We start from the raw sequence: 24,319 nt of genomic DNA, 5'->3' as shown, positions 1-24,319 counted from the left end.
AGCCAAGAGAGTCTAACATACTGTGTAGTCTATCCAATATTTTAGCCTATTATGTGCATAATCACCACTCCATAATCACTACTATTCTTTACCAAGAAACACCATAACCACTTGTACCCTACATACTTAGTTGCATGGGGTCCCCCAGGGATCTAAACTTGATCCCTTAATTGGTTCCCTCCACAGAAAATGAAAGTCCTCAAAACATACTAAACTGAATATTGGAATTAAATTTGGCTAAACAGTCATAGATCTTTGAATTCATTTTGTAAATCTTCTCTCCAAGGACTATTTTTGACTTTTCAGATCAATTCACAATTTAAAATAAAAAGTTTAAACAATAACATAACTTTGGCAACTAAATAACCATACAGTCATATTCAGTGTGTTGAATTACCTATCACCAGCAGGTTTCATGTCTCTGCAGGTTGATATACATGGCGTACTGAAATGAATGGAATCCAATAGGTATTAGGTGGAAAATGGTAATGTCAAGTATACCGCGAGTCTCAGTCGACGTGCTAAACATGCCAGACCACCTGCATGGGTCTTTAATTCAGCGTTAAGGCTCAAATTATTGTGGGGATGCTGCCAGAGACTTGGGGTTAGCCACATAATGGTAGCTATGCAAATGCCTACTGTACCATGTTAAGTCTAATTCAGCATCTTATATTGAGTGCATCAACACCACTTATATGGTAATGTTCATTCAACAGAGACAGAGTTCCTATTATGTGCCTCCGAGTGATTTGAGTGATGGACCGCCCGCCCACTCGGCCAGCTCAATTTAACCCCGTTGAAGGGTCTACGTTCGCCCATCTCAACAGCCTTACTTAAAGCGCAGGAGGAGGGGGAAAAAAAACATATAAAAGAGACTGCTTATTTTGTATATGCAGCACTTCCCCCGGACGGGTATGAAATTTTAAACATGTCATTAGGATTCACAGGCATTCCCTTGCCAGACCTGCTCGCAGACATCAGAATTGCTAATTTGCCAGTTCGCCCAGGACGGGCTGGTTGGTGGGAGAGGAGGGAGAATGAATGGAAACAGGAGTCTGATTTGTCCAGATAACCTTGAACCCCGAAGCTCAGCTTCCTGTGGCTGTACACAGCTCAATCAGTCCCTCTTTATCATGATAACCCATTCGATCCGGGGAACGCATCTACAAATGTCTTCTAAATCCTAACAGTTTTCTGAAAAACGTATGTTTCGATATAAGCGGTGCTCAAACTTTTTCACGTCAAAATGACGTGAAAAAGTCCAGGTCCAGGGACCCTCCCAGAAGCAAAGATTTGAGTAACAAATGTTCGCTTTAAAAATATGTATTCAAACATTTGCAAAAAAAAATCTTTTTTTTCAAAAAATAGCAGATCTACAAGCTCATAGTGCGGCACTGATGCTATGAGCTTGTATATCTGCTATTTTTTGAATAGCCCAATGGGTTTTAATGGTCTTAATGGGTTAATCTGAGCTGCTGTCCAAGCCGGTCACCCGGCACAGTGGCACACCGGCTACCCCTTTACCTGACCACGTTTAGTCTGCCATTAGATGACATCACTTCCTGACTCCATGTCTTCCGCAAACCGCCTTCAACTTCCACTGAAATGTCACGAAAGAAACATTATAATATGGAATAGAATCCAGCGATTCTCAACCTGTGGGTCCGGGGCCCACTGGTGGTGGTCCGTGAAGATATATGGCAAATGTGGGACCCAAAATAATTGGCAAAACACTAAGATTTTAATCATGATATAATATTAATATTAGAAAAATATAAAACAAAATAATGATAATAATTTTAAAAAAATGTCATGGTATTTTTTCTTTAAAACCTTGAATTTAAAACCAATAAATATTAACTTAAAGTATACTATGTTAGTTCCATTGATCAAAGCCGCGACACAATCCGCCGATTGATCATTAAAATAAACATGCTCTGAAAAATGCACACGGCCCACCCATCTGACCACTTAACACGGCAGCCGAAAGGCTAGGCTTTCAAAGCTTTCAAGATTTTCTAGTTGGCCCCCTGATCCGGAAAAGGATGAGAACCACTGGAATAGAGGGTCTCAAAACTACTGTACAGATAAAAGTCAAAAGTCAAGTCTGAGATGAGCCGCGATATATCAAAGATCACCGCGCTTGTGTTTGACGTCCTGATCCAAATGATGAATTCTCATCCCCCTGAGATGTGAAGCCAATGGACATATAGACTTGATAAAGAAGAAAGGTACTGACAGGGTTATATGAGTCAGCAGAGATGTGAGATCTCAAATTGGTCAAGCTAAGCATTTTGTAGCTGATGGTGATTCGAGCGGACTGACTGGTCAGCCGCAGCGTTACACAGGCCCCAAGCAGAAAGATGGCAGGGAGTTGCTCATGGACACGGGCGCTTTATCAGCATATCACACGAGGAAGATCGAGCAGCCGAGCATCACTGTAAGATTCATCAAACGAATACTAAAGCACTTTGCATTGAGAAATGATATCTTCGCACATGTGAAGATTTCAATGGCCGCTCTCTGCCTTTTCCAACAAAGCCCGGCTCATTTCTCGATATGTGGCTGTTGTGAGTCCCCGACGACGAGAGCTGGGCTCCTGCTATTAAAAGAATCAAAGTGGGCATCTATCATTGGCAGGGAAGAGCTGGAGCTACAGGGGTGGAACTCTCACTGTTTCCTGTCACAGCCTCAGCTGCGCGCACACACTCGCCTCGCACATCGCCATCTTTCACCCAGCCAGCCGCTTGCCTCCTCGCCCACTGTGCCCACTGTGCCCGGGTAGCTCGTGCCACTGACAACACATCCATTTACGCCACGCAGGGCTCCGGCGCGTCTCAAGCATGTCTAGCGTGTGCAAAAGAGACCTGTTTAAATATTCCAGCAGAGAGTGGCTTCGCAGGCAAGTGGATAACGCACTGTGTGTATACCCACACAAACATACTGATGCATGATGGATCACAAATATCTCGCACACACACACACACACACACACACACACACACACACACACACACACACACACACACACACACACACACACACACACACACACACACACACACACACACACACACACACACACACACACACACACACACACACATTTCACATAATTAAATGCTTCATTTAAAAATCAGGCTTTGATGATTTCTCTGGTAACACCTTGTCATGACGACCGGTCCGACTTGAAGCAGGGTGGTAATTGCATCCCTGCGGTGGGGGGGGGGGGGGGGTTTACAACTCAGGTCCACTGCTTTCAGCTCTGCAAAGCTCATAGGCACTACTCACAATGTCCACACGGTGAACAATACGAGAGTCAATAACCGTAGAGAGCCGGTGTGTGTGTGTGTGTGTGTTTTTTGTGTATATTTTTGCAATATATTCATATGTGTTGTAATCACACAATTGAATATACTAAGAGCAACATGACCAGCATGGTCAAAGGTATGATCTCCACAAGTGATAATCCCACCTCCAGCACATAGCCTGGAGGCAAGATTTAACTCCGACCTGAAGATGCTGCCTTTTGTCTTTGAAGTGGAGCGATGGATGCCGCCGAACAGATGGAGATGTTGGATGCTTTCAGGAATTATTAATGGCCCGCTATGATCCCAAATGACCTTCAGCAAATATTCTCCCAGCACTGGAGTACACACACACACACACACACACACACACACACACACACACACACACACACACACACACACACACACACACACACACACACACACACACACACACACACACACACACACACACACACACACACACACACACACACACACACACACACACACACACACACACACACACACACACACCTCCGCATCCACACTGTATTTAGACTACACACAGGGGTCAATGGAGAGACACAGAGCCGTCATTACTGCACTTCAGACTCTAATCCAATTGGGGAGGTTTGCATCCTTTTTTTCTCTTTTCACTCAAAGATGCTGCACAGACATCCGATCACATTAAACACAATCACACATTCCAGGAATAGATTTGCGATTCCTGCAGCAAACACTCTAATTCCATAAAGCCCAATTTGTTTCACCTCCACCACAATGGGATCTATACACTGACAATTAATCTGCAGAAAGGCTTTACTTTAGTTTTTAAAAATAAACCTCTCATCATAGGCGGACGGCGTGGTTGCTCAAGGGATGTATGTGCATTGTTACATGAGATTTTTGGAACAAAATGTCTATAACAGCCAAATTACTGTCACCTATGGATAAACATTCAGTTCATAATACACACTGAACGATCCTTGGATTGGAGTGAAACCAAGCCGTTTTAATGCTACATTCTCTCTTTTCCTGCAGTGAATAAGATACAATGCGACCGTATTTATCTTCGGGGACGTTATTTGGGGAAATATACTGTAATGTTAAGACCCACTGGAATGTATTGAATTTGCATTCAAGGGTTTTGGCTTAGTTAAAATTCATATCTCATAGGCTATTTTTTGTGTGCAAAATACATTTGCAGAACGTTTGCACCTTTACCCCCCCATTTTATTCAATGCCTGTTCCTCCACTGATATGGTTACAGTATGACTTACAGATACATACTGTACAGACTAGTACAGCTACAGATCTGATTAATTACGATGATTCTGCAACTGATGTATATTGAAAACTAATTCAACAGCTCTGTGCTTCAAGTATGATTATTTAAGAAGTTTCTATATTGAACTGCATTACACATAATTGGAGCCACAGTGCTGAAATTATAGTCAGCTAAGTGAATGCACAGTAAAATCCTCAGCAGTAATTTATCCATTTCTAACTGTGAAACTGTACACATTTCAAATCAACATTTGACTGTGTTTTTTCTAATGCATACTGTGTATTACATGGAGTGTGTCTCAAATGTGTGGACTAGTTAGATGATTGTGTTACCACATTCTTGGATTGTTTGTATGTGCAAGCTTTTTAGCCTTTTTTTCTAGTGAACAAATGTGATGGTGCTCTCAAAAGATACTGCATTACTTCAGAGCTACATCTGAGGGAGAATTGATCAAACATCTTCTCACCCTCTGTAAGAGTAGAAAGGAATACATTATTTGAGTGGCGTCTATCTTCTTAGTACACACAGTAGCCTATGATTAATTACCACAGGGCTTGCTAATGAGCATGTGTAAATTAATACAATAGCTTGGGATGTTTACTTAAGATTGCTCAAGCTTGGGAAAAAATAATCCCTCATGTATAAATTATAATAATCCCTATAACTATAATAGCAATAAAAAATAATAATCCATGCCTAGATCAAAGAATAAAGGCTGTCTAATCATTGCCCATGAAATGTGTCGAAGATCAAAAACACAACTTATTTGCCCATTGAAATAACAGTACCGAGGTCTGGTTAACTGCAGTGTGAGAGACTGAGTTGATGCTTAATTTTACAGTGTAAAAGCCAAAATTCACTCCACAAGCCAAAATTCACTCCCCCACTCCACAACAGTACTGCCAGTACATCAAATAACGTAGTTTAATGAATATTTTGTTTCAAATAACAACATGCAGTAGCTTCATTGTTACACTCTTGCAAGTGCATTATGTACTCTACTGTAATATTGTAATATTTTCCATACATCGTATTACTGTGTGCATACAGTTGTATTCCATCGTTTCATGTGGATGTTAATACACTGAAAATGTTATAGTGCTACTGATGTCTCTTAAGTAGGTACTGTATATTGATCAGCAAATATCAGCAAATAATGGGGACAACACACCATTAGAAGAAGGACAATTGAGGGACTGTCCGGCTGAGCCTTATATAAAATAAATGTACATTAACCACTTTCATGCTGACGTCCCTATTTTGGTCAAATTGTCTAACATTTTCAGAATCTTTTGAATTTTTTATTTTGAGAAATAGTGAAAATAGCATATCCACAATGAGCTTGGAGAGCTGCTATTTTCACTATTTGTCGTACAACAAAGTATATAGGGCTTAAGTGGTTCAGTGATCAAGGCGTTTTGAAAAATGTAATAGTGTATAAAAGTGTATAACCCCATTTGACTGAGCTCAACAAGGCTTGAAGTCATACATTTATATCAATGCATTGCCTATAAAATACTCAGTGATATAAAATACTCAGTGATACTGAAAAGACATGAATTCAGAAAGACCTCCATGCTAAGTATGAAAAGAATAAAACATCTCAACTAATGCGTGCAACATACTGCTAGATGCAAAACCACATGTTCTCAAAAACATAGGCTTCAGAGGCAGAGTGAACACATGCATTCCTTTCTCACTATCTATCACAATCACCGAAACCCCCCCCACACACACACACACACACACCCTGGAAGGCACAACGAAGCTGTCTCTTCTGAGATGCTGTGGTTAAGACGTTCACACGGAACACATTTCGGTCTCTCTCATAACAGCAGCATGTCACCTAAGAACACTTTATTTACAGACGGAAGCACAGCACAGACGATAGCCATTTGTTTCCTGCGGACTGCATGCTGTCACATCTGCTACTCTCTATTAAGTTTACTGTCGACCCCAGACATGTTAACATAACCCTCAAATTAGCTTTCAAACACGTTTGCAGTACACTGAATACATGTGAGCAAATGATAGTTGTCTTGTCTTTTGTGTGTGTGTGTGTGTGTGTGTGTGTGTGTGTGTGTGTGTGTGTGTGTGTGTGTGTGTGTGTGTGTGTGTGTGTGTGTGTGTGTGTGTGTGTGTGTGTGTGTGTGTGTGTGTGTGTGTGTGCGTGCAAATCTGTAAATGGGTCTGTATCCCTTTCTGTGTCTCTTATTTGTGGGGTGTTTGCGTGTGTGCATATACAGTACATACCCAGTTAATTTAACTTAAATTGAACTTAAATAATACATATACATTCTGTAATTTGGTCAGCATGTAAAAGAAAATAAAACAAATTTAAGAAGAACTTATTCTAGACTGCACAATATACTAGCATTCTTCCACTGGGATAACAGAGGACATGATTTGAGCTATAAAACTGTGGGTAACGCGTTTGACAGTGGGAAGTCATTAGAGTACAAACGTTGGGCTGTGTAGCTTTGATAATAATTGAGAACACTCTGTTTGGGCAGATTCCTCCTCTGTTGCCCTAAGTCACACATGAAAGGCATTAATAAAGCCATCAGCACGGTGGGAACACGACCCCCCCCCCCCCTCCAAATATTGACAAAAACAAAACTTGGAGACGACAGCTGCTAATGCTGATTAGCAACAGATTCCTTCGAGCAAATAAAGCAGTCATGCCTGATTTTTGAAAATTCCACTTGTTTCACTGTCACAGAGATCAATTAAGCAGCAAAGAAACCCTACCTGTAATGAAAAAAGAAAAGAAAAAGAAACACAACATACTTCTGCAACTGCGCAGCTAGCTATTACTTTCAATTTATTTGACAATTTTCTGTGCCTCTTATTGGACTGTAGAAGCTCTGAAACACGAGCAGAGAGAGGGAGAGAGAGAGAGGCATTTTTTACATTGGGGAGGAAGATCATTTTTCGGCCCAAATTGGGCTCTCGTAAAGAGGGTGATCATAAGCACATCCTGGGACTTTGAGCGAGGGTCTTTGCTGACGCTGCTGTTGTTGGGGCTGGACCAGACAGAGCTGAGTTGAGCAGCCCGGCTGACAAGGGCCTGTGCTCAGCACTAGGAATGCTCTCATCCAGAAACACGAAGCCCAGGGGAACAAAGACAACAATATGCCACAAAAAGAAAAAAAAACTTGAAAACAACAAAACAACCAAAAAAACCCTGGAAAGTGCCAGTGTTGGGCGATTGCCAGCTGCACTCCACATTACCAGGGTTCTCGTAGAGTCTTTCAGCAATCGCTCAGCGATGTAGAATCTCCTGTTCCTTAATCAGGCGAGTAGGGGAGGGGTGGATCCTGATGTGCATGGCGCAATGGGGAACAATCAGTAATCAGATATTCCACATCATAAGAAGGGGGGTGGAAAGCTTGTCTCAGATAGGTCAAGCACCTCTCCACAGACAGTCAGCCCCCTTTGCTCTAGTCGGGACACACCCACACACTTTGTCTGGGAGGCCACCCTCCTCAGTTGGCCCCAGTGCTCCATTCAGTGCACAGGAACTTGGGGCCAGTGTGTGCAAAAGGGTGGGTATTCATTCCTCTTATGCACTAACTGTGAATAGAGTTTAAATGTTAAATAATAATGTAGGAGTTCACAAGAGGGGTATGATTGCATTAAACACCGTGTCCCTGAATAAGCCATGCGCTGCGCCTTTAAACAAAGTTCATTGCCTTGCATATTCTACCTCCTTTCATCTTTGTAATTAGCACTGAAGCAGCATTTCTTTTATTTCAAATAAATGCATGTGCATAAAAATCAATCCTAAGTAGACGGCTCTGGCAAGGCTGTTTTTTCTTTGTTATTTATGATGATAATAAGATTCTTTTCATGCAGCTTAGTTTGGAAAAGTCTTCCGAACGCTGGTAACCTTGAGAATTGTTTTTTGGCTAAGACACGTGCCGATTCCTTTGTGGAGTTCCAATATCCTCTGTTAAATTCTGTTGTGTTGTGGCAACATGTGCTGGCTCAGACACCAAAGTGAAGGGTCGCTCAACTATCGTAAATCTCAGTATTGCAGCGAATTGGAGCCCGACCGATGCCAGATTTTTAGGGTCAAAAAGTGCAATCAATTTGAAAAACTTTGATTTAAGTTTCTATTTGAACTTAAGAGCTAAAGCTAAAAATTAAAATAAGGCAAAAAAATAAACACAAATAACGTTTTGATAGATAGATAAACACAAACATACTTAATCACTTAATAAGCCCTATCCAAAATATTTCAAAAATATAAAATCTATAAACTCACAATGCATTGCAACGCAAGTCTTACGATGCAATTTCGAAAGTGGTTGAAAACCGCGACATATCGGCTGCATAATTGCCAATACAGAGAAAGAATTATAATGGCCGACATATTGGCCAATGGCCGTTGTTGGGCTATACAGTAAATGCATAAGGTGTTATATCGTAATATATATGTAACTAGTTACCACATCTCTCTTGGACAGCACCCTCTGGTGTTTGGGAGTGCTCACTTTTGGTTTATTTGGCAATGCAGGTGCCTGATCTGATGGGTGTAAACATGCATCCTACAAGGGGAACCCCCTAATGGCCTCTGCAGGGACATCTAATCAAACGCATAACACACTTCTCTCCCCTTTGTAATCAAGCTGCAGTGCACATGTTGTGACGACCTTTGTTAACGCTGCCTGCTCCCTCATCTCATCAAAATTCCAACCACCTCTCATTTTTCATCCTTTGTTCCTCACCAGGGTCCCTACATGCCACAGTAGTTCTCCATGGAGCAGAGGCTGGTGGAGGCGTTCATATGCTGGGACCCCTTGACCCCTTACTCTCCATCTCCTGCTCTCACAGACCATTACTTTCACTACCGATGGAATATTACCTCGGCTCTATACATTGTCACCTGCATGCGTGTTTCATACTGCAGGCATCAGAGTCCTCTGCAACACAGGTAATTCATCTGATGATAATTGACAACAAAGGGAACATAGATGGACAACATAACAGTAGCCGTAGTGCACCTGTACCATAACTGCTGACTAAGCCACGCCGTTGACAGCGTTCTAAAGCTGTCATCAGCAGTCAGGGAGCAGCTCTTACAATGTCACTCCAGGTTAGAGATTAGATAGGGCCCAAAGAAACAAGCCTGACCCTACCTGAACCCGGCATGGTTTAAAACTGAACCCTTCTTAATAATACAGCTGTTTTTCCACTGCTTTCATTGTTTACTTCGTGTTGTAATTTATATTTTATGTTTAACTGTAATTTAGTTATTTGCTAGATTAAACGCACAATGTCTTTTTCCATTTCAAATTTAACCTTAGCATCCCTATTCTGGGGGTAACTTTTGCACCAAAGAGATTTGGTGTAGAGGCAAAAAAAAGAATGGACCAAGGACAAAGCAAACTGTTGACACCTGTCAACTAACTTTACTACATTATAGAGGGTTTAAGTGGCTAATCGGTTATAATGCCCGTTATCAGCAGTCACCCACGTCTTTTCAGAGCAGCGCTGTTCGTTAAGTGTTATTTTCCATTGACCGCAATCTTCCGATGTTTGTCACTGACAAACTGAAAACCCGAAACTACCATTTCAAAATGGGAATTTGCTTCCACGTGAGGAGGATAATTGTTACTTCTTACGCTCATTAAAATTAAGAGGTTGCTTTGCGTTTTTTGAAAATCGGTTCTTTTCGGTGTGTGGCGCGGTCGTATGGCAAAGTGTAAATTAAGCTTAAGGGCGATAAACCACACAAACAATGCTCCTCTTCTTGCCTGCTGCCTACATGCCTGCCTAGAGGGGGGATCTGGTTACAGTCGAGAAGGGAGCAGCTTGGTGTTTCGTAGAAAAGCAGGTCAACTGGAGAGCGCTTGTCAAAGCTAGGAAGCCACCGGCCTGATGGAGGTGGAGGGGAAGATAACTGACGTGGGTGGGGAGGAACCGAGGACTCTCTATCCTGCCGTAACTTTACTGTAATGGGCTTTATTTACTCTGGCATTAGGGGCAAGAGAGAGACAGGAGGGTGAAGGAAAAAAAGATGGAAGAAAGACAAGGTTGTGTCGGGCAATGCATTATCGCTGTCTGGACTTCCTCTTCACCTTCTGCCTCCCTCTTTCTCTCTCTCTCTCTCTTCTTTTCTCTGTACTGTACGTCTGCCTCTGGCTCGCACGCAGGGGAGAGCTGCCCCACTGCCAACACCTCGCTCCTTATGTGTTTTTCTGTCCTCAGTGTTCGAGTCAGACAAAACGCAAAATCAATAATGCTTTTTCTCCCCCATTTCCTCTTTGATGCAACTTCAAAAAGGCCAGTGGACAGCCCTCCAGAGGCCCATAGAGGAAAAAGCCAACGGTAGAAAGCATGCACAGAATAAATGTATGGTGGGGAGGCACTTCCCCTTTCAATCCTGCAAATCACTGTTAACTGTTGAGCCCCAGAAGGCAGTGTCTATGAGTAAAGGGCAAAGCGAGGTACTGTAGGAAAATGGTTACTGGTCTTCTGGTACAGTGTAAACAGTAAAATCAAAACCTTACAAAATAATATTAACTACAAACTAATGTACATTGGAATAGTTTGAGGATGAGAGTGTACAAATGGTACCAAACAGGACCCTTACAGGTCCTCGTTGTTACCAACAGAGAGGATTTTGCTGTGTACTGTAAAAGCTCTCTTTGAGCACTGATGGAAGCTAAAGCCAGTCCCCAATGTCAGCACACAATCTACAGTGATGGCTACTTTAAAAGTACACAAAGAGATTCTTTCACTTCATGGGTAGTGTGATTATCTTTAAGGTATGCTGAGAGAGGGGCGTATGCTATCTGCCGTTAAATGCTGCATGACAGGGAGACACTTCAAAGGATCCATAAGAGACTCCTGAAATACTGACTGAAAGTAAAGCAGGAAATGACCCTGACGTTAGACACATTTGACTGAGCCCAGCTAGGTGGCTTACATTACCGAAGTGCCAAGTAGAAAACCACAAGTGAACTAGAAGAAATGCTCCTCGGCCAGGTCTAGTAAGTTATTGTGGCCTCCTGGTGGCGCTATAATAGACCAATGAGAAAAGAGTGCCATTTCTTCTTAGGCCTTTCACGGCAATCGGACACTACATTCATGATTTGAGGCATTTTGTTCAAAATGTTTGTTAAAAATGTTCTGCAAAAATCGACCTGCTGGTGGCGCTATAACAGGCCAACGTGAAAAGGGTGGCATTTCTTCCTCAGCATAGTGGGAATGTGTGTGCAAAATTTCACAGAAATCGCATGCTGTGTTCATGATTTGAGGCATTTTGTTCAAAACGGACCAATCCTGCAAACTTTGGAAGCCAATCTTAGCCAATCAGGATGGAATATGGACAGATCCGTGTTGATCACATGACTATAGAGAAACTGTGTACCGATTTGCGTGATGTTTGAACAAAATCTGTAGGAGTAATATCATAAAATGTGTTTTGCAAAAATCGGCCTCATGGTGGCGCTATAACAGGCCGATCTGAAAAATCCTCTCTGGCATCCAGGGAGTGTGTGTGCACAGTTTCGCAGCGACCGGGCCAACAGTGCTGGAGATTAGCTGATCGCAGACGGACGGACGGACGGACGGACGGACGGACGGACGGACGGACGGGGTGCAAAACATAGTCTCGCCTATGCCTTCGCCCTGGCGGAGACGACATTTCGAAATAAGAAACGTTATGCAAGGTAATTGGACATAAAGGGATTGCTGTGGAGTCCCTTCTTTGAATGGGCCTCAGACAGCAAAGTATGTGGGTGTAACTGTAGCTGTGATGATGACATAAATCAGTGGTTCTCAAATATTTTCATATCAAGGATCTCCAAACCAAAAGTACATATCTGGCCGCAGACCCCCATTTGAAAAAAGTTTGTTCCTGGAACCCCATAAGAGAAAATTATATTGTTATTTGAAAATGCTTTCGAAAATAGCTGAACATTTTAAAAAGGACTGAAGTGTTAAACTGTTTCAAATTTTGCTGTGGAAACCCATAAACCCCCTCAAGGGGTCCCCGAATCTCACTTTGAGAACCAAAGACACACATCACTGGCAAATCTGTCTGCTAAGGGTTTGAATGACCTGTTGACTACAGCCAGACCTGTGTTAGAAGAGAGAAAATAGTGTCTCCTCTCCTCCCCTTCCCTCTCCTCTCCCTCATTCCAGACTACACGTCCCTGTCCTCCCCAGCTCTCTGGAGCCAAATCAAAAATCCATGCTCTCAATGGGCAGTCAATATCTCATTAACCAGTCCTTCCACATGCAGCCAGGCAGCCAGGATATGCGTCTCAGTGGAGACTGGCACACCTCACACGCTTTAATAACCTGCCGAGACGCTGGTCCACTCTCTCAGCCACACACACACACACACACACACACACACACACACACACACACACACATACACCAAAAAAGCCATAAACTAACTACACCTGCTGTTTGTTTTCCTTCTGCTCAGATATCATCTCTTCAATTTGACTTATGAGTGGGACCCCTATAGTTAAAAGGAACCCCCTTCCCCAGGGACGTAAATGCAAATATATATTTGATGGGATTTATAATATTGGGACTCAAAACAACAAAGGGGGTATATTTAATATTCCCAAGTACTGTATATACCTGGATTTATTTCCCCTTCGGAAGTGGAACTTTATTAATTTAAAAAAAGATGATGTGAAGACGGCTATATTCTGATGAAGTACAGTGTATATTATACTGTATATTTCTCCCTGTGCAACATCTGAACTGAATTTAAGCACAAGTTTTCATATCTTACATAGATGGTTCTTTCTTTGGAACCGTCTCATTTGTTTAGAACCATTGCAGGCGACTATTATTTGCCTACACCTTAATCTGTGGTGATTTTAACGACCTCAGACCCTAACTGGATAAAAGCCAATCTGGTTAACCTCTACCTTCATGTGCGAGAGCCGGCAGAACTGGCCAGTCAAGAGCACCTCAGTAAAATCCTCTGCATTCATTTAACTCTGAGAGCGTACAAACGTAACCAAATGATTTGGTTACATTGGCACGCTCTCTGAGTTAAAAATGGAATGAACACTGAGGATTTTACCGTGTGATAGGAAGAGACACCGTAAAGCTAGCACACACATGCTACAGTAAATCCCACATTCACTGCATGTGTTGCCTTCACAATGTCGTCACTGGTGGAGGTCTTTGGACAATTACGCAAAATATATTCCTATATTCCTCTGTACTAATACTCTTGATAAGGTGTTAATAATAATACTGTAGATGAAAAACACCTTTTTATTTATTTTTTACTTTTCTGTCTATTTGTACATCAAACGACTTTCTTTAATTATGTAATTGGAAATTTCATCTTAATTGTGCTGAGTAGGCTGGCTAATTTGCATGGGGTAATGAGAGAGACGTTTCTATTACAGGTAATTAGGTACTTGAGAAGCAGTGGTGTGGCAGAGAGGCTAGGATGAGGGGGACAGGAAGGGGGGTTCCAGAGAGATAGAAGGAGAGACACACACACACACACACACACACACACACACACACACACACACACACACACACACACACACACACACACACACACACACACACACACACACACACACACACACACACACACACACACACACACACACACACACACACACACACTTATGTATGTAACAAGATACTTCTGTCACACTATACATTGTTTTACACAAAAGGTCACAAATTATGCATTGGGGAACTGAAAAGAGTTATAGCCATAATCAAAAATCACAAACAGCCGCCATGATCTGACACAAAGTCATTGTGCTTTTTTCTTGTCCATTGAACAGCCTAATTAATTTCCTATAATACAATTTATTTTGTCTTTTTACAATTTTCATTGCATATTTTAACTTTGCTCATGAACACCATGAACCCTGAAAAGATATTAGATTAAGAGATATAAGAAAAAATAAATGAATATCACACTCACTATAAGTGATAGTAGTGAAACATGCATTAAAGATGTCTCTGCATATTTACCCCACAAGACAAAATATATTTTATTCTGTCAACAAGTGACAGTTATTTCCTAAATAATAAAAAGCTCTCTCTCTGAATCCCATAATAAAGGACAGCAGGTCAAAGGCTATCTTCCATTATATTGTCTCACTGAGAAATAAGCCACAGGACTCCACTTTCATTCCATTTCACACATACAACACACACATTTCACACATACATCCCACACTTCTCACACATGATTATGAACAGAATTACCACACATTGTGATCAATAACACACCTTACACTGTCTATATCCATGGCCAAGATCTACCAGTGTTATACAGTAATACCCACACTACTGAATAAAATATTACATACAATGGGCATAATCATTTCTGTTGAATCAAAATAAAGGTTATATAAAGATGTTAGGTATCCTGTATATTTCTACTGTATTATATGTATGAACTACATTATGAATTTCATACGTTTAAATGTGTGTTCTGTTTTTCTACTATTCTTTTATCAACAGTAAAAGTGTGTTTTGAATTGTGTATTAATTTTTTTTGCATGAAAAAGAAATAAAAGAAATAAATTAGGCTTGAAATGCTCAAAATGAAATTATGAGCACAAATGACTCTGGGACTGTGGATGGTAAGGCAGACAAGCAGCACATATCAAATCATATTTTCCATTATTGACACACATTGACCATTTAACACATAATGACAGCTGCACTAAACCGTGGTTATTGCACACAAATGCATCATGTGTGGTTATGAGCACATATGTTTGGATATGCCGTTTCATGTGTGTGTACATGGAAGAATGAATGTGTATTTGTGTGTGAAAAAGCCATGGCTGTGTGTGTGTGTGTGTGTGTGTGTGAGTGTGTGAGTGTGTGTGTGTGTGTGTGTGTGTATGTTTGTGTGTGCATGATTGAATATGTGTGTGTGTGTGTGTGTGTGTGTGTGTGTGTGTGTGTGTGTGTGTGTGTGTGTGTGTGTACAAGCATGCATGCATGAGCGTGTGTTTTATTTGGATTGCACTTTCACTACGTGTCTGCACACTGCTGTGTGTGTGTGTGTGTGTGTGTGTGTGTGTGTGTGTGTGTTTGCGCATGTGTGCCTGTTTCATGAAGGGGGGTGGAAGAGCTGGGATTAAGCATGCTAGATCAACATCACAGTGACTGGGAGGACCGAGTCCCACTGTCATGGCCACGCATGTAAACCCGACTATCCCAAAAATGGGTCAGTGGAACACAACACACAAGGCGAGATATATGCTCCACACACACACACACACACACACAAACGCGCATAACATGCAACGGTATCAACTCAAAGAATCCCCCAGCCTGGCAGTCGCGCCAGTGCCTTGTCTCCGTCTGCGACCCACGTTTAGTGCTGCCGTGCATATCTACCCTCTCTGAACAGACATGTCCTCTGGACTGGAACAAGGGGATTAAGAACTAGGGGTAGGGAGCTCTGACCTCCCCAATGCCCCCTCCTCTCTACCACCTTATATATTAGCCCCCCCCCCAAACAAAAAAAAACTTCTCAGAAGCTACAGGGCATGGCACAATACTCACTCAGGCTTTTATTATAACTGCTATCACATAGAAAACACACGGCAAGAGGATTGCAAAAATAGGTTTTCAAGTTCAAACAGCCAACATACCATCAGAGATGTTTTATACTATTAAGCTTTCTAGCTCAAAGACAGAAACGTTACACGTGCATGAAAAGAGATACTATTACAGCGTAATTCACATGCAATACACATATTCAGAGGCAGCGACTGCTGTATCTGTTTCCTTCTCTCTCTCTCTCTCTCTTCTGCTGTCACACTCTTGCCTCGCGACTGAAATGAGAGAGACAGAGAGAAAGAGAGAGAGAGAGACAGAGAGAAAGAGAGAGAGAGAGAGAGAGAGAGAGAGAGAGAGAGAGAGAGAGAGAGAGAGAGAGAGAGAGAGAGAGCTAGAGCCAGAGCCAGAGAGAGAGACAGTTGGGACTCGTAGTTTCCCTACTTGTTACTCTGGCTGCCTGGTGCAGAGGGGTTGCAGGGATCAGCATGCATATCGGGCGCTTACCTTTCATAGCTGAAATCACAAAATACATCATTAAGCTCCGAGTCCATAAGAGAACGCGATCACCAGCGCAAAGCCCTCCACTGCTGTCTCAGCAGCAGCTGGCCAGCACAGCTCTGTCTCGCAGCCTCCGAGCATGACCACACCAGAATCCATGTGACTGTGACATCAGTGTTCATGTCTGAGTGCTCCCCGCCCACAAGCCTTTGATTGGCACAGCGTGCAGCCAGTAGGGGCGCTGAGAGCTCAGGCAGGGATGCTGGCTCCTTTCCCACTGATTGCAGTCTCAGCCTCAGTCTGCCGGGCTTGCTAGACACAGCACAACGCTCTCTAGCTGTCTTCCTCCTTCTATCTTTTTTGCTTATCTTCTAGATAAAAGTCTAGCAGACATTGGTTCTCCATGCCTCCGTTATGCCCCTTTCCCCTCTCTATATCCCCCCCTTACACACACAAAAAAACGATGCAATGTTAGAGATATTGAAAAGAAATCCCCCCCCCCAAAAAAAAAGTAAAACGAAAATTAATTTAAAAAAGATGATCAAAAGGCTGGAGAGAGGAGGGTGTTGAATAGTCATGAGAGAGAAAAAGGGGGGTAGAGGCTTTTTTCCCTCTTTTTTAATGAAAGCGAGAATAAAGGTCGAAGAGAATAGAGGGTGAACTGAGGGGGAGATGGCTGCAGGAGAGAGAAATACTTCTGTGGCTTGGTGAGCAAAGGTAGCAAGCCCCCTCCCCTCACCCTCTCTCCCCTCCTCTCCTCCCGTCTGTAGATATGAGTGATCAGTGTGAGGCCAGATGTCTTGTAGCAGCGGTGGGCCCTCCACATGGTCTAAAGACGAGTTAGAGCCTCAGCCTCTTCTCCTGACCCCTCCACAGCACCCGCATACCCACCCCCCCCCCTACACTCCTACAGCTCGCACCTCCTCCTCCGACAGGTGAGGACAGAGAGATAGCGGCGAAAAAGGGGTTGGGATGATCCCCTCCGCCCCACAGCGGCCAGGGGATGAGTTTCTTCCCATCGTTCCTATACCTCCCCCATCTCTCTCTCCCCCTCTCTCTCTCTCTCACCCCTAGCTTCCCATTCCACTCTCTGCCTCCATGCAGCTTCTACTTCCCTCTCTCTTTCTCCCCCAACCCCCCTCTCTCCCCCCCTCCCCCCTCTTCTCTCTCGCTCATCCTCTCTCATATGATAATCTGTTCCGACTCCTAACCAGCTGGCTCCCTCTGATACAATATTCTGGGTTTTTAGTAAAAATCCAGCCCTGGCCAAATAACCATGTTACGTTTGGAATTTACAGAAAAATACGCCAGTGCTTCTATCGCCTCGTCTTGAGACAGATGCAAAAATATTTTATACAGCGGATTCATTTTTACACATGTTTTAATATAGTCGAATACCAAGTTCAAGAACATAAACCATTTTGCCTGAATCAATACCCTTCACATTTGAAGGCTTTTCCAGTTGTTCAGCCGACAGATTTGTGTTAGGCTACATTTGTTTTATTTAGTCATTACAATGGCGTTCTTATATATATATATATATATATATATATATATATATATATATATATATATATATATATATATATATATATATATATATATATAATACATAATAAATACTGTAAGGCTATACTGTAGATGTGCAATAATGTCACTGCTACAATGGAATTGTGACCGGCATTCTCATTTTCCCCCTAATTTCATTCAAGGAGTTCGATTGCATCAGATTATTCAATTTGTTTTGCTCATGACATAAAGGCATTCACAAATGCATGTAGTATGGAAATGAAGCCCCTGCCACCGGCACCATAAATCTACCAAATGACCGTGTTTCATTAGGACCTCTATGATCCATTAGAGACACTAAACACATTAACTCACGTTGTGTCAACACTGGTCTCTCATCGCACACTGTCTAATGAACAAAATATCATTCGGCAGCTGATAGAATCAAATGAAGCGTGCTCGGGTTACAAAATAAGGAAAAGCCAGGGCCCTGGGAGAATGTTCGACATGCTGTGATGTCAGAGACGAAGCACTTGTCCCCCCCCCCCCTCCTCGCCCCTCACCCCTGTGCTGGATTCACACCACAAGACCCTCAAAATGTTCACTAGATGAGTAAGGCCCCAGGGCCCACACAGGACCGGGTCTAACTGCCATTGTCTGTGGTCGGCCCTGGTATCAGTTCTCGAGCAAACCATGCCTTGGCAGACTACTGCTGTGCACTAAGCTCTTGTTTATGAAACAGCATGGTTTTGTCTGTGGGCCTGTGCCCTATCTGTCCACATAGGTGCACGTACACATAGAGTGCACACAAAAGGAACACACACACACACACACACACACACACACACACACACACACACACACACACACACACACACACACACACACACACACACACACACACACACACACACACACACGCACGTGCATACAGCTCAGATACCTTGAGTTTAGTCTACAAACTGGTTATCTGTTGGCATCTGAGAGGAGGGGACCATACTCTGTGTGTGTGTGTGTGTGTGTGTGTGTGTGTGTGTGTGTGTGTGTGTGTGTGTGTGTGTGTGTGTGTGTGTGTGTGTGTGTGTGTGTGTGTGTGTGTGTGTGTGCGCGTGTGTGTGTAACGAAAAAATTGTGGGTTGTGAGTTTTGACTGCTCTTGTGACATGACTGTATTCTGTATGGTGTGGGAACCTTTTGTTTATATTTTTAGGTTAGGGGGATTCTTCTTGGAAATGCCCACTTCTATCAATAAAGTAATAAATGTAAAACATCACACTGAAGTGCGTAGGCAACACAAAGGTGAAAATACAAGATGCGCTGGGTTGTTTAAATTTCTCAGGGAGCTTTTCAAAGAGCCGTTCAAAAAGTTATTGACTTAAAAATAAGTTTTGGAGAACTGGCACAACACAAGAAAATCCTCAGTATAACTCTTATAACTCAACTCACATAACTCTCATCTATATTTAAAATCCGCTAGTGGTTCGACTTCCGCAGTGGTATTATCGTTTCCGTTTCTGTCTTATCTTTTCCGTCTTTGTGTTATTCATTGTCTCTGCTACGTTCTAGCTATGTTCTGGCAGACCACGTCTCCAATTTACAACACATTTCGGCCTAAAAATCGATCATGCCCGGAGCCTTTGGATGGTGTACTTTCAATTGTTCAGTATACATTTGTATTAGTTATTTGGCCCATATTTTGCCTCTCTTGCTCACCATTCTATCCTTCTTTGTCATCTACTTTCCGCGTCGCTCAGTCAAGCTTCCAATCTGTGATTGGCTAGGGATGATTACGTGGCAGGTGTTCATCCTTCCTTCTACGACAGTTACACCACATTTCGTTACCTATTGAATTCTGTTTACCCCTCGTGTCCTGTGGCTTTGCGCCACGCTGATTTCAGCCAGTAGAGGGCGGCCACCTACAGCCCAAGATTGTATGTCTGCATTTGGTGCCGTGTCGGGACCCCCGCCCCAGCGAATGCAGTTTAGGTTGTGACTCAGACCGCGTGAGACTGACTACCACTTCCGGTTAACTCTTTCACAATAAAACGTTCTCTGTTACACAAGAAAAAAAACATGTACCGCCGATCTTTTAGGTTGTGACCTCAGACGGAGTGAGACTGAATACCACTTCCGGTTAACTCTTTCACAATAAAACAACTCTTATTCTAAATAAACTCCAAAAATTATACACAAGTAATCTCTCCTGTCTCTGTCTGCGATGTGCGGGCCAGGCAACTAGAAGTGAGGCCCGAACCTCTAGTAGTGTAAAAACTGAGGATTTGCTGAGGCATACTTTGTCTCATTGTTGCTTAACTCTTTGTCTGCCACCGACGAGATTTCTCGTCAGATTCTGCCAAGGTGCAGCTTGCCACTGACGAGAATGACGAGATTTGTGTTTTCAGTGGTTTTCCACTAGATGGCACTGTTCGCTACCTGAATGATGCTTTCACTGCCGGCTCATTTACTTCCTGTTTATTTCCTGTGGGAAAATGGCTATATCTCCGTTCCTCTTGCTTTACGGCAAAAACAAGGCACATTCAACTGGCCACAGCTATGCAACGGATTACCGCGACCGGATACAAAAAATCCGAGAGCCCCATGCATGTAATGAGGCGATCTCCGTGAGGACGGCGATCACAGATAATATTCCATGATTTTTCAAAGGTCAGTCAAATCGCTAATTTTTGCTGGCAGCAGCGTCCCACTATTACACTATTACTCTGGCAGTTAAAGAGTTACATTAAAACAGAACATGGCCCCCAGAGTACCCCCTTTGAGACCTAACTACTAACAGACAAGGAAGATTTACCAGCTTACAAAACTTCATACTAGGCATTTTTTTCCATTTGAACCCTGGCATAAAACATTTTGGGCATGTAATTATATTATCGAACAATTGAAACAAATCTTTCAAAAGTAGCAGATCTACAAGCTCAACACATGTTGCAGCGCGAGCTTGTAGATTGTCTGTTTTTGAAATGATTTAGAAAATGTTGTGGTTAAGTTGTTCAGTGGTTAACTGCACAACAAATGCCTTGCCTTCCTGCTGTCCTGGGTTTTCTCTGAGGCCAGATGCTTCCATACAGACCACTTCATTTGCAGTTGATGGCACTTCCCCTCGACTACATCCACATTACCTGTGACAGTATGCCAATACACAGCTGATACTTGACTCATTAGTGCATTGATTAAGCTACAAAGCCACGGACGGTCAAACGTCTGCGAGTATGAATGTGGTGAAGGTTAATCAATACCATCACTGAAGACAGCGTGGATTGAGATCATCCTTCCTTACCGTCTGAGCATGCTACATAATTCCCAGTTCTAAGCACGAAACAATACCAGAATCCGAGGGCTGAGGTTTCTGAAGACGCATACCTTGCTACACAGCCCTGAGCACACTTATACACCTACAAAGTGCTGTACAGTAACAGTTCCTGCATAAATACCAGCCCAGTCAAGTGTCTTGTACTCCTCTGATTAATTCAAGCAAATGTCTTTATTGTAAACAAGCCCTGTGGAATGGAATTCAATTGAGAGGAGGCGCGGAGCATCCACTGGTGCCCCTGGAGGACAGGAGAGGACCGGAGCTGATAATGGCCTCATTAGCAGTCTGTCAGTAGCCATCCCACGCAGTGGCTCACCAAGCAGCTGATCCACGTTAACTCTTACGGCTCCGCTCCGGACTCAAGACACCGCGGCCGCTGTTTGTGGCATTTCCTGCGGAGCTCCCTTGAATTTTTGACCCTCGAAGGATTTTAATTGAGGGACCTCCTCACTTCGTGTCCCCCGTCGCATCACGAGACAGAGAGCCAACAGCACTTGGGGGGGGGGGAGGTTTACGTTGTGCCACATGGAAGTGCATCACCCGCCCCAGAGCGGAGGTAGAATTAACAAGGTCCAACAGACACCCCATGAAAACAATACAGATCAATTTAATATAGATGCCAAGGAGTGGAGGGCATAATATCAGAACCATAACAACCTCAGCCCACACCAGACAATCATAAACCAATTTAGGTCCATTCCAGGCAATTTCCTGGGGGCTTCCACACATGGGGAAGACTTCAATAAATCACACAGGCAACAAAGGGAATATCTATTTCCGTGGAAATAGAGGACACTATTAGGTTACTTCCATAGAATTGGGGAGTGTTTGCGTTTAAAGACAGGTTTAAATAAGAGCAGGGGGAGGCTGGAAAAACAAACAGACATGCCTGAGTTTCACAGCATATAATGTGTAGCTACAGGAAATGCTGTTAGCTCATTACGGTTAATGGATTTTTCTGTGTGTGGTGAGGCTGCACAGTAGTAGGTGAGCGTGATGCCCCTGACAGACTGATGTACAGTGACAGGCTGATCAGCGAGGATTCTCTGTTAGTGACTATGCACTGCTCTCCATATGCACAGCCCCAGGCCAGCGCCACACACACACACACAAATACACACAGATGGACGCTAGTGAACATACGCGCACACATACACGCACACTTACACGCGCACACACACACACACACACACACACACACACACACACACAATATTTATGGAACAGCAAAGCCAAGAGATGGAAATAATAAGCCATTTGTACGTAGCTGTAGTGTACACCTGTCAACTACAGTGTAATCACTAAGCATATGTCTGACAAGGTCGCAACCCCTCACTGTTGTCATGCCACATGTTATTTATAGAACAACATCTACTCTAGTTTTGTACATACCGGTAAACACTTGTTTGATCTTTGTTTGAAAGGTAACAACTACAACACCAGCATTTTTTCAAATCCACGCTGTCATCAATTTGATTAGTCCAATTATCCCTTATAAGAGCATTGTGTTGCCATGATGGCAGCACAACACATTTGTCTTGGGCGGTCTTACCTCCTCCATGTCTGCGCTCAATTAATTGGCCCCTTCCAGATATGAAGAGAGATGGACGCATCAGGCAGTAAACAATGTGATAAAGCACTCAAATACTATAATTGAAAACATCCAAAACGCCCCCCAGCTACTTTTCAGTTGCTCGTACGAGTTATTATTACTGTCGCTGTCACTGCTCCGTTAGAAAAAGTTCCTTGTCTTTGGGCATTTATTTTTTATTTTTGCAGAGACAAATGTGTTTACAACGTTCAAAGAAGTGGCTATTCATTTCATCAAGATAGACCTCATCATTATGCTTCTCATTACCCAGTCAAACAAAGTGTTCATCTAATGGACCCTTGCAGGTCCATTTTTACACTTGCACAGTTAAATGAACACTCTTGAATTTGGGCACAGTATTTAATTCTAAAAAGGTTATTATTTCAATGATTTTGGAATAAATCTGTTTATTTCATTTATCACGAGAAAATTCATAAGGAGGTATAAGGGGAGAGCATCGCCGCCGATGCAAATCTAATGTGTGTCTGATCAAAATAATGTTCCAATAGATCAATAGAAATCAGAATGAGTTTCGCCACATCTCTTTTTCTGTGTGTGAGGCTGCCCTTGGGGATGGAGAGGAAAGTGATAGGAGGCGAGAGAGAGAGAGGCAGAGAGAGGGAGAAGGGGAGATTATCGCAGGCATGGCAGCCTGTGTGAGAGGCTTAGCCTGGCTAGGCAGGGAGGCGGAACCCTGTGAATTCTAATGAACTGGCAAGGCTCCCCCCAAAAACCAGCTCTATCTCCATGGCGTGGAGGGTGACAGGAGGGAAGGAGGAGGTGATTAGAGAGGCGCAGGCCTCTCCATGGCAAACCAAACAGAGCAGGTCATTTTCCCTGTGATAATTATGGCCATAACCAGGCATGAGGGATTGGTAATGGGCCTGCTTATTCTTCATGTGCTGCGAAGGCGTCTACCGAGCCTGTCGAGGGGGAAAGCGTGATGATGTGGTGTTTTTTTTTTCCTTCAGTGTGGGGTGACTCTGGTAAGAGTTGCAATGGATGTTGAAAAGGGCAGCAGGGGAACTTGGCCTTTGAGGGAGAAGTTAACGAATGAACTTCATTATTGAGGAGCATACCAGGGAGACCCCCCGGAGTGTGTGATGTATTACCCAGCGTCAAGCCTACACACTCCCCCAACATCACCAATATAGCCCAACATCAACTCGGGGGGAGGTAGGCGTGTAAACTAAAATAGTTAACCTTCTGGCTTGAGGCTATAGTAAAAAAAAAAGAGAGAAGAAAACAGAGCAGTAAACAGCAGTACACAAC

At 43.0% G+C, this 24,319-nt stretch overlaps 1 protein-coding gene across 3 annotated transcripts in view; it reads right to left on the bottom strand.

Moving 5' to 3' along the window:
* roraa (RAR-related orphan receptor A, paralog a) overlaps positions 1–24,319 on the bottom strand; it is a 236,531-nt gene that overhangs the window by 44,604 nt on the left and 167,608 nt on the right. The window contains exon 1 of one of the 3 annotated variants that reach the window (XM_080437778.1): positions 16,627–16,763. The exons of the other annotated variants lie outside the window; for them this stretch is intronic. Within the exon in view, the coding sequence (XP_080293904.1) occupies positions 16,627–16,657 (31 nt within the window). The 5' untranslated portion in view covers positions 16,658–16,763. Of the gene's footprint in view, positions 1–16,626; positions 16,764–24,319 lie in introns of those variants that run through there. 3 annotated transcript variants of the gene reach the window in all.

This window comes from Gymnoscopelus braueri (assembly GCF_963280865.1).
Source record: "Gymnoscopelus braueri genome assembly, chromosome: 9".
Taxonomy (NCBI): domain Eukaryota; kingdom Metazoa; phylum Chordata; class Actinopteri; order Myctophiformes; family Myctophidae; genus Gymnoscopelus; species Gymnoscopelus braueri.
Note: the sequence above shows the minus strand (reverse complement) of the source record. Positions and strands in the feature narration are given on the sequence as shown.